Here is a 10,696-nt window from a genome sequence, read left to right as displayed (position 1 = left end):
CCCCCTGCCCAATTCCTATGTTGAAGCCCCGAACTCCAGGACCTCAGAATGTGACTATATTGGGAGATGGGGGTCTTTAAAGGAGTGATTAAGGTAAAATGAGGTCACTGCCCTCATCCAACATAACTGGGTCCTTGTAAAAGATCGGGACAGAGGGACAACCATGTGAGGACACAAGTTGGAGTCTACATGCCAAAGACAGAGGTCTCAGGAGAAATCAACCTGCCAACACCTTGATCTGGGCTTCCAACCTCCAAGGCTGTGAGAGAGAACTAATGTTTGCTGTTTGAGCTGCTTAGCCTATGGTGTTTGTTATGTGGCCTGAGCTGCTGACATGGCAGAGGAGCCGGACTTTCTACACTACCTACAAGCTGGTCATCCAACCCTACTGCCTTTTCACACCTTAGGTCAGAGGACTTTGTGAGGTAACTGCACAAAGAGAGCCTCACACAACAGTAAAGTGGGGTGGGACCCACTCTGGCTGCCCCATGGGACTCGGGGTGAAGGTGGGAAGGGAAGGCAGGTGGGCTCATGCACCTGTAGCACGGAGTCGTGATCAAGTATGAGGTGCAGCTGAAGTGCAACTTGAAGTCCAGCTTCTCGTGGGTAGAGCCCTCGTCGTTCTGTGGGAGCAGTGGTGCAGGGTGAGTAGGGAGGAGGGGCTGGGTGAGTGGGGTGCGGGGACTATGCCTGAAAGCTCCAGAGCAGGGTGAGTGGGCAGTGGGGGCCAGGCCTTGAGCTTGGAAACAGGATGACTAGGGAAAAGGGCAGGGTCTTCGAGCTCAGATGCATCCAGGTGATCTGGGAGTGGCTCCCATGCAGGGCCTCACTTGCTCTCTGGACACCCAGCCCTGGGTTCTGGGTGTGCTTGCAGTGGTGTGGGGGTTAATGCAGGCCGTTCCACTACCTCAGGCCCCGCATACCTTAGCAATAAATGACAGGGTTCCCTTGAGTTTCTGGGCCATGATGATACTCTGAATGGTGAACACAAACTGAGCTTCGTTGGAGATGCCTGGTGAGGGGGGAAGGGAGAGAGAAGCAGGCTGGCCTGAGAAGCTGCACGAAGCCAGCCCCCCGGAAGCAGGTGAGTGGGCATCCCTAGGACCGAAGGAAGGAGGTGTGATAAGAACGAGCTCAAGCCTGAGAGAATGCCTGGCCTCCACTGAGCCCTGGGCATCAGCCACTGCTCACCTGGAGGCAGCTGGAAAGGCACGGGGACGCCGTCATGGACAGAGGAGCCCTCTGGCCGGGCCAGTTTGGTGTTGAGTGAGTCCAGCACGTTGAGCTCCATGCTCTTCAGGAAGCTGCTGCTCTGGTTTTCCAGTACAATGAACACGGTGACCTGGCTGTCCTTCTGTAGGCTGCCCTGAATGTCGTATGTCTGCAAAGCAACGCTGGGCTGAATGGTTGTGGTGGGAGCCCATGGGACCCATTCTGGGCCAGCACAGGGGCCCATGGGAATGCAACACCCATTCTATAAGCTCAGAAGAGTGTGAAGGAATGCTTCCCAGTCCTCACTGAAAACCTCATCTCCGTTTTGTCTGCAGTATTTTGGCTATTCCTGTCCTTCGAAAACAGTCTGCCATCCCATCTGCCCCTGACCTCGCCCATGGTGAGCAGGCCTTGCTGTCACACATGTGACGTGGGGTTCTTTCCATGGAGAGGCTGCCAAGGGGGATGCACAGTTGGAGCCACTCATGCCCCCATGGTGCAGCCACCTCCCCCTCCCAAACAAAGGGACCCCAAGCCACCCACCAGCACCTCTGAAATGCCTGCATTGCTCACCATTTTAACGTAGGAATTCTCAGCCAGGAGGGAGTAGCTGGACATGGGCTGGGAACAAAGGAAAACGATTCAGCTTTGGTTCACCAGAGCCTTAGCGTGCCCTCACAAAACAAAGTCGGCAGGAGCTGTCAAGTGCTCTGGGTTGAAATACTAGGATTCTGAGATCTGGGGGGCAAGGAGCACCCCCACAGACAACACAAGTTTACGCCCAGAGGATTCCGATACCAGCATGGTGAGAGAGACGAACCCTGCCCTCCAATGTCCAGTCAGACCCTAGGGACCACCAGCCCACCGCCTAAGGCCCGACAGCCTGCCACAGCTGGCTCCTCAGAGGCAAGTAAAGTACCCCTCACCGGAAGAGGCTCACTGAGTGCGCCGTTCTCCACGGGTTCTGCCACCCCATCATTTGCAGGAGGCTTCTTCTTGGATTTCTTCTTGTCTTTGGGTCTCTCCTCCTTTTCCTTCTTATGCTTCTTCTTCTTATGCTTGGAAGGTTTCTGAAGCCAGAGCAAAGGTCAGGGTCAACCCCAAACTTTTATGGCGATGCCCTCCCCTCATGTACCCTGGCTGAAGACAGAGACCAAATGCACCCAGGTAAGGGTCAGATGTCAGGGTGGATGGGCCAAAAACTCCCCCGGGTCCACGGGGAATGGACGAAGCTCAGTACAGCTGAGATAAGAACCTGGGAACTCACTGCCGGACAGTTGCTGCCGATTTGGAGCAAAAACATACAGGGGAAAAGAGCAAGAATTCATTTGATGGCCCAGCAAATAGGAAACTCCTCAGAACACACCCAAGAATTGAAAACCTATGTCCACACAGAAACCTGCCCACGTGTTCACAGCAGCAGGATTCACAACAGCCAAGAAGTGAAAACAATCCAAAAGTACTTCAGTAGATGAAAGGATAAGCACAATGTAGTCCATCTGCACTGGAATATTACTCAGCCATGAAAAGGAGTGAAGCACTGACACATGTGGATGGAGTTTGAAAGCACAATGCTCAGTGAGAGGAACCAGACACAAGGGTCACAGTGTGTGATCCCATTTATGTCCAAAACAGGCAAAACCAGAGACAGGAAGTAGATTGGTGGTTGTCGGGCTAGGCGGGGGGTCAGCCTTCCCGGGGTGATGACTACTGATGGGGGGGACAGGTTTTTTTTGGGGAAGAGAAGATGATGAAATGTTCAGGAATTAGGCAGATGGTTACACAACTTTTAGAATGCACCACCAACCAGTACAGTGAACTGTTCACTTTAAAGGGCGAGCTTTGTAGTATGAGTTACAACTTAATAAAGCTACCATAAAAACCAGAACCCCATAAACACAGTGACAGGAGACCACCATCAGGTCAATGGCCCCCACTGGAGGGATTTGGGCAATAGGTAACCATCCTCCACCCCTGAACCTGGTCTCTCCCCCACCAGCCCTCAGTGTAGGTGCATGGCCCACCCCCGTGACAACGACCAGGTGGGAATCCTCACCTTCTCAGAGTCTCGCTCCTCTTCCTCCTCCTCCTCCTCATCTTGCTCCTGTCTTTTGGGTTCCTCACGCTCTTCCTCAGGAGCAGTGATGACTGTGCTCACCGTTGGCTCTCCCTGCAGGGAACATGGTAGTGGAGGCTCAGGGGTGGGTGGGGGGTGGAGGAGGGAGAGGGTAGCCAGGACCCAAAACAGGGTATCCTCTACCCCTGTGCCCTGGCCTACCCTCATACTGGGACACACCCTGGGCCTCCTCTGCCCGGGCGGCCTCCTCTTGGGTGCCAGATGTTTTGTCAGCATGCAGGTGTGTGGCCATCAAGAAGTGCAGGCGGCTGACAGATGGGAGAGGAAGCCTGGTCTGAGACCATATGGCACTGACTGGGGTCACTGCATAAGACCCCAGAGCCACAGAGCACCGTCTACTTTCATAAAGAGACTGCTCAAGGCTGCTGCCAGACGGGGGGCACTGTGGATGGGGCTGGGGCAGTGGCAGGCTCTGTATTGAGGGCCAGTCGCCCAACCACTGCCACATTGCTACAGCCACTGCCTTGGTAAGGCACGAGGCATGAAAGCTGCCCAAATCTGGCCTGTGTGAGAGTCCATCAGGGGCCTGGACAGCCAGGAAGGTCCCGATGGGTGATGGAGGGGAAGGGCTTATGTGGGGAGTACGCAGAGAGCATGTCCCTGCACTCCTTAGACAGGCAGCTCTGCCAAGGCCATGAAATGCACCCATCCAGCTGAGGACCTTGTGGGGTTAGCACAGTGCACCCGTCAGGGTCTTACCATGGATGCGGCTGGGGCAGCGGCAGGCGGTGGTGTGGTGGACAGCCAGAAATCTAAGTCCTCGCTCTGAAACCACAGAAAGATGGGCCTGTGGCCAAAGTGCAGGACAAGCCCCAAGAAAGCCTGCGTGGAACCTGCAAGGCAGCCCCCACCAGGCACAGGGCCACATGGATAAAATGCATGCAAACAAAAAATATCTGGATATTCCCCTGAGGGAGGCTGACAACGGTTCACCTTCCCCTGATCACAACAGGCTGTGACAAGTCTCAGTGCCACCAATGGCTGGGGTGCCTGCTGTCCCCCATACGGCTGCCCGCCTGCACCGGAGGGGGCGGGGAGGAAGGACAATGAGATCCGCAGGCAGTCAGGCAGGCCTCACCTTCCGCTCCTTCTCCTTCCTTTTTTCCCGGTCTTTCTCTTTGTGCTTCTTCTCTTTCTTCTTGGGCTTCTTGCTTTTCTTTTCTATAACAGGTATGTCCTCTTTCTCAGGGGACTTGGAGGTCTCGGCATTTCTATGTTTCTGGACGGGCAGTTTCTCGCTGTCGGCTAAGGGCCTGGGGGTGGGGTAGGGGCAGGTCACAGGAAAAGCCGGGCTTGTCCTCCTGCACTTGATCTCTGCCACCAGGCATGCGTGTGGCCTGTGACGAGGTCTGGAGGAGGATGAACCCTTTGCCACCCCTTCTGTCCACACTCGTTGTATAAAAATGTAAAGGGTGGAGGGGGATGGCAAGGGCAGAGAAACATCAGGAAAGCCTAGGCCTGAGTCCAGCCCTGCAGGGCCGCTACCCAGGCCCAGCCCCACACTCACTTATCCAAGTCAATGTCCAGGGCTCTGTAGGGATCATTAGGGTCTTTGTCATCCTCATCACTGGGCAGAGCATTCTAAGGGAAGAAAGAGATTTGGTGGTGTTCACCCAGCCCATTGGACCCTGAACTTGAACCTATCAGGAGTCTCCCCCCCGACCCCCCCTTCTTGGAAACAAACGCCCAGGTCCACAGACATGAGTATCTGATCGGCCCAAAAGGTTGGAATGGGCCAGTACCTCCAGGCTACAGGAAACAGAGTGGAAGTGCAGGATGGGGGAGGGAGAAGAGACCACACACACACACACACGTCCACTCATAGCTGACACACACACACACACACACACACACACACGTCCACTCATAGCCCAACACTCCCTGGCCTTTAGGCTTGGGCAGAGAACAGCACTGGCTTCGGCCTTCCTAGGGCACAGAGATAGTGACAATGAGGCAGCACACGAGTGTAGCTCTCTGACCAGCTGGGTCACATGGAGGCAGGAAGAAGCCTGTGTCAGGCTAAAAGGCTGACCTCGGGCATCTCCTCAGTGATGATGTCCACCTGCTGAGCCGGGGCAATGTCCTCGTCACTCTCTGTGTGCAGCGAGCTATGGCGTCGCGCCTTGCCCTTCTTCTCCTTCCTCTTTTTCTTCCGCCTGTCCTTCTCAAGCCGCTGCCGGTGCCGCCTCTCCTCCTCCAGCTTCACGTACTGCTCTGATGTGGACAGCCCTGTAGGCATGAACATGGGCCTCAACCCCATCCAACTCCGGCCCCAGAGCCCTATATGAGCAGCCTGGGACTCAGGAGACGCACCCTGCACCCTGCCTGCACTAGAGGGTGATGGGACATGCAGGCAATGCCCCTCGAGCCACTAGACTCGGGTGGAAGCTTTCTGAATGCCAGTCAGGAACTGCGCTCAGGGTCTCCTGCCACCCTTGCCATCAGAGAGCTCCCTGTCCCTATGCCACCTACATTCCCTAAACTAGTCAGACACTTGCCTGGCACCTTCAGGGGCACTGAGAGGTCGATCTGCACTACGGGTATGTGCTCCACGCCCGGTGCATCCTGGTAACGCTGCAGAGGCAAACAGCAAAACATTATTGGGCAGGATGAATGGTGACACCCGAGGAGGGGTTAACTGCCCAATGAGAGGGGTGCTAGTGACGACAACATGGGGAAGCAAGGGGTCCTCCTGGGAGACTGTCTACAGCATGAACAAGTATAGATTGAGACACAAAACTTCCATTAACCTTCTCCCTCTGAATCGCTTTTTTCCAAGTTAGGCAGACAACACAGGTACCCTCTCGCACCACAGGTGGGGAAGGGTCTGTGGGTCCCTCAGGAGGCCAAGCAGAGTCACCAAGCAGAGACCCAGCAAGCCCAAGAAGGGAAGCACCTGAGTCCACTACACAGAGCCACATCTCCTGTGCAGAGCCCAATGTGCCCTCCATTGGGAATCCACTGGGTGAAGGGTACCAATGAAAGCAGCTGGTGCCACCCCGGACCAATATGTAGAATGTTCTTGCCAGGCAGAACATCCCATGTGCAGTCCCCACATGCTGAGAGGCGCCACCTCTGCAGCCTTTCTGCCTGTTGGTAAGAGTAGCCTGAACTTGAGCACCATGTATGGGACTGCCTGTTTCCCAGGCCCCAGGGTCTGGAAACCTCCTCAGTCCTGCCATGTCGATCTATAAAGACAGCCCATCACTGCCCTGATGGTGGCCCCTGGTCTCCCCAACAAGGGCCCCCGCAGGGCCGGTGTATGTCCCTGGAGGATGTTTCAGGCAGGCCTCACCTTTTGGGGGGACGGGGAACTTTTGATATAGAAGGGGTTGTTGGCCTGCTCCTGTTTCCGGGCTTCTCGACGCTGTGGGGATAAGATTCAAGGTCAGTGAACATGTGGAGCATAAGCCCTTGTTCCTTTCCAGCTGTGGGCCACCTCCATGCTGCAGCTCCCGGGTGGGGGCCAGGGTTCTCCAGTACTTTCACTATGGGCCTTTGACCGACAGGGATATTGAGGTCAGCAGTGGGAAGTAGCAGGTGTGGGGATAGGCAGCAGGTGGCAATAACCCCAGGAGGGGGTAACTACCATCTCCAGTGCAAGGACGAGATCTCAAGTGGGGAGACCCCCTCAACTCCAGGGCACAGCCGAGATGGGAGCCAGGTCACACTGCCCAAAGGCTCAGCCTGGGAGGCCCAGGACAGTTCATAAGTGGGGGGCTGGAGGGGTTCCTGAGGTGAGGGATAGTGTCTCTAATTTCAGAAAGAGAGGAGCCAGGTATGGTGGGGTGGGGAAACAGGGAAACACAGCATCTCTGTACTTTCTTGGGCTGTTGTTATGAAGTCCTGTACCCGGGAGGCTATGGAGCTGACAGAAGAGTGCTGAGTGCACCTACAAGGCCTTGGGCACCAGGTCAGGCCCCCATGGGTCTCTCTAGGGTCAAAGGAAGTCTCTCCTCACTGCACCAAAACTCAACTCTGGCGGCAAGGGTTGACTCAGCGCTCTGTGGAGGACAGTGGGACACAGCCTAGATCCAGCAGGACCACGCACGTCTGCCACGAGCTCGGGGTTCAGAGCCTGCTCTGAGCGGGCCAACTGCCCAGAGCGATGGCACTCACCCGGGCCAGCTCCTCCTCATCGGCCTTGGGTGGCTGCTGCTTGGCATGCCGCTGCTCCTCATCATGGAAGATAGCCTTGGGCATCTCATCCTCAGACTCACTATCTGAGAGCGGCTCATTGATCCAGGCATCCAGGTCCAGGCTGCAAGGCACAGCGAGGTCACACAGCAGCTCCCGCCTGTGTGCCTGACCCTGGAGCCTGTGCTACACCTCATTGCCCTCCCCATATTCTGGAGTCCCCATGTAGGCTCACACCACCCCTGAGGTTTGTGGCAAAGAGTTGCCAGCAGACCCACTTCCTGGGAGTGGCACCAAGGATGGAGACAGCAGGGCCCCACAAGAACTGGTGAACTCTGGCATGGCCTACGTGATGGGGGTCCAGCCTATGGGAGCCTTGGGTACAGGAGGCCCTTTCTCCTGCTTAGACTCAGGTCCAGGGTGCAGTGCTGCTCCCACCGCCCCTCTTGGGGCCACAAACCCTGCCCCCAACTCCATTTCCTCTTATGAGCCACACGGCTCACCCTTCGGGGACCGGAACCTTCTTCTGGGCCTTGGGAGCCACTGGGTTCAGCTCCCCGGCAAAGAGGGCGCTCACTTCTTCTGCCACTGGCACATCCTTGGCCTGAAGCTTCTGGATGTGCTTGACCAGCTGCAAGATGCAGGATGCCTGTGGGGGGCCATGGAGGAGCTATGGATGAGTCAAGGAGCACAGGGCTCTGAAAGCCACCTGACAATCACAGGCATCACTCAGACCATGCAGGAACCCAGCCCGCGGAGGGACACTCAGCTGCTTTGTCTGGAGCCCTGCCGAGGACACCTGTAAGGCTCCACAAGAAGTCTTTGGCTGTGGAGCAAGCAGTCCTGGCTCCCACTCCTTCAGCAGAGGTAAGTGTGGAACAAAACCAGGCCCACAAGCAAGATGTGTAGAAGGGGCCATGCCCAGCCAGCCAGCAGCACTGTGGAGCTCTAACTTAGGGTTCAAGAATACAACCCCCTGATCCTGAGTCTGCCGACCACACACCCTTAAATCAGATCCTATTTGTCCACACATTCGCCATAACTCTCGATGGGCTCCACCTGTGCCCCCTCAGAGGTGCTGCCTACTAGCACGTACCCGTTCTTGGACCTCCAGGTCTGCACTCTGCACAAACTGGGGCAGCCGCTCCACCATGAGCTGTGTGAGCTCCTGGGCTGCCTCGGCATCTGAGTCCCGCTCCTTCTGCTGCAGGATGGACGCGTACAGCTTCACCACATTCTGCACATACACGGCCTGGATGTGGCCTGGCAAAGTGGTGACCTTGGGCTGCAGCATGGCCTCCAGGGTCTGGTGGGGCTCCTGCAGGTGCCTGATGGCAAGGGAGAGGGTGAGTAGAGAAGGGGGGTCATGCTCTCTGCTAAAGGAGGGGCTGCTCCCAACCCCACCCAGCATCAGGGGTTGAGGGAGGGGATTTAAGTGAAGAAACCATGGCAACAATGTGGCAATCACAGAGTAGCTAAAAAAGGAAAGAGTTAAGAGAAAAAAGCGAAGGACACCATTCACCAGCAAGAATGTGGTGATGGACAACCTGAAATGGACAAGTACAGGAAGAAAACCTGAGAAAAAAACCCCATGCACGTGAGGATGGTCACAAAGCTTACAGAGACTTTTCCCTAATGAGAAAGCAGCAGGGATGCAGCCAGTGCAGAGGTGGAGCTCTGTGATGGGGAAACCAGGTTTGCAGACTAGGCTTTGGTGTGGCAGATGCCAGGGAGAGGACGGGTCTGCCAAACACGTTCCCTCATCTTTTCTTCTCGTGAGCACAGGCCCCAGGAGCCCCTTGGAGCCCACTCACTCTGAGAACTCCCCACAGATCCAGGCAGCGGCGTAGAGCACCTCACAGATCCCATTGCGCTGGGTGCTACTGGCCACCAGGTGAGTGCTGTCGAGCAGCACAGACATTTGTGACACGGCGAACTTTCGGATGGCCTTCACTCGGATGGCCACGTCTAGCATCTGTGCAGCAATGAGGTGGCCGTGGCGAGTGCCTTCCAGCCGGGTCAGCTCCACCAGGATGCTGATGTACCTGCAGGAGGGAGCCACTGAGACACGCCCACCAGGAGGCTGGTCCCTGTGTCCCCTGGCCTATGGATGCATGGGGACGCACCATTCAAAGTTCGTGATATGTTGGTAGTTGGACTGGCTACAGATGTCAATGATCTTTGTAAGCAGCTCGTCCCGGTAGGTTGTGCCCTCCGCCTTGTCCACGTGGGTCATCAGCTTCTTGACAATCTCCATCAGGTTCTTCTTAGACACCTGTGTGGGGGGGCCTTGTGAGAGAGGGGTTGGGCAAGGGAACACGGAGAGTGACAAAACCAACCCCAGAGGGGCACACACCATTCCATACAGGAGGTCGAGGGCCCGCAGCCGGATGGACTCGTCCTTGTCATCCAGACACTGCAAAACGAGGTCTTTGTGGGCCTGCACAGACTTGGGGTGCGTTCTCAGGATCTTGGACATGGCCAACAGCCCCAGGTACTTCACTGAGGAGACAGTGAGACACGGTTAAACCCGAACACACTGCAAAAGGCTTCAGGGCTGACACAGAGAGAGGCCAAGTCTGCAGATGGCCTGCCACCTGGCCCTGACCACCTGGATACCCTGAGAACGTGTTTCACTGCTGGCCCCCTTTCACCGCACCCTCCAGAACCCCCTTCAGGCCATGTCCAGCCTGAAGCCTGTTCTGTAAATGAAGTTGAACTGGCACAAGGCCACTCCTGTTACTTAAATGTTGACTAAAGTCGGCTTTCAAGCTACAAGAGTAGAGACTATGTGACTGCAAAACTGAAGACTTACTGGCTGTCCTGCTCTAAACAAACAGATCTGAACTCAAAAAGAGCAGTCAACACGCCGGGGCCTTAGAAGCCCTGGCCACCGCAGTCAGGCACTAGACAGTGTCACTGGCTGGGATCTCTCAACAGAACACATTTACAACAGAAGAGTGCGCACAAGACCAGCAGGGTTGCTACATTTACAACAGAAGAGTGCGCACAAGACCAGCAGGGTTGCTCCATGTCTGTCAGCAGAGACATCGAGGAGCTGTGAGCTGCCATATCTAATTAACGACAAAAAAGTCTCATGCACCCCAGCAGGAATGTGCACAACTCTACAAAGGGGAGCGACTTACAGTTTTGGTCGGAGTCTTCTATTAATATCCTTAACTTCTGAACACAGAGCTGCAAACGAGGAGA

The 10,696-nt window shown here is 55.8% G+C and overlaps 1 protein-coding gene across 1 annotated transcript in view; it reads right to left on the bottom strand.

The window, feature by feature from the left end:
- The window catches only part of AP3D1 (adaptor-related protein complex 3, delta 1 subunit), a 36,255-nt gene that overhangs the window by 8,286 nt on the left and 17,273 nt on the right, over positions 1-10,696 (bottom strand). Inside the window, exons 11-29 of the mRNA XM_005858867.2 lie at positions 10,633-10,681; positions 9,843-9,988; positions 9,613-9,761; positions 9,301-9,531; positions 8,583-8,814; positions 7,990-8,135; positions 7,469-7,610; positions 6,645-6,716; positions 5,848-5,923; positions 5,382-5,578; positions 4,857-4,930; positions 4,428-4,602; positions 4,049-4,114; positions 3,269-3,382; positions 2,139-2,282; positions 1,786-1,833; positions 1,192-1,381; positions 924-1,012; positions 538-623 (exon numbers count right to left, since the gene is read on the bottom strand). Coding sequence (XP_005858929.1) covers positions 538-623; positions 924-1,012; positions 1,192-1,381; positions 1,786-1,833; positions 2,139-2,282; positions 3,269-3,382; positions 4,049-4,114; positions 4,428-4,602; positions 4,857-4,930; positions 5,382-5,578; positions 5,848-5,923; positions 6,645-6,716; positions 7,469-7,610; positions 7,990-8,135; positions 8,583-8,814; positions 9,301-9,531; positions 9,613-9,761; positions 9,843-9,988; positions 10,633-10,681 — 2,426 coding nt within the window. The remainder of the gene's footprint in view (positions 1-537; positions 624-923; positions 1,013-1,191; positions 1,382-1,785; positions 1,834-2,138; positions 2,283-3,268; positions 3,383-4,048; positions 4,115-4,427; positions 4,603-4,856; positions 4,931-5,381; positions 5,579-5,847; positions 5,924-6,644; positions 6,717-7,468; positions 7,611-7,989; positions 8,136-8,582; positions 8,815-9,300; positions 9,532-9,612; positions 9,762-9,842; positions 9,989-10,632; positions 10,682-10,696) is intronic.

This window comes from Myotis brandtii, unplaced genomic scaffold, assembly GCF_000412655.1.
Source record: "Myotis brandtii unplaced genomic scaffold, ASM41265v1 scaffold122, whole genome shotgun sequence".
Lineage (NCBI taxonomy): Eukaryota > Metazoa > Chordata > Mammalia > Chiroptera > Vespertilionidae > Myotis > Myotis brandtii.
Note: the sequence above shows the minus strand (reverse complement) of the source record. Positions and strands in the feature narration are given on the sequence as shown.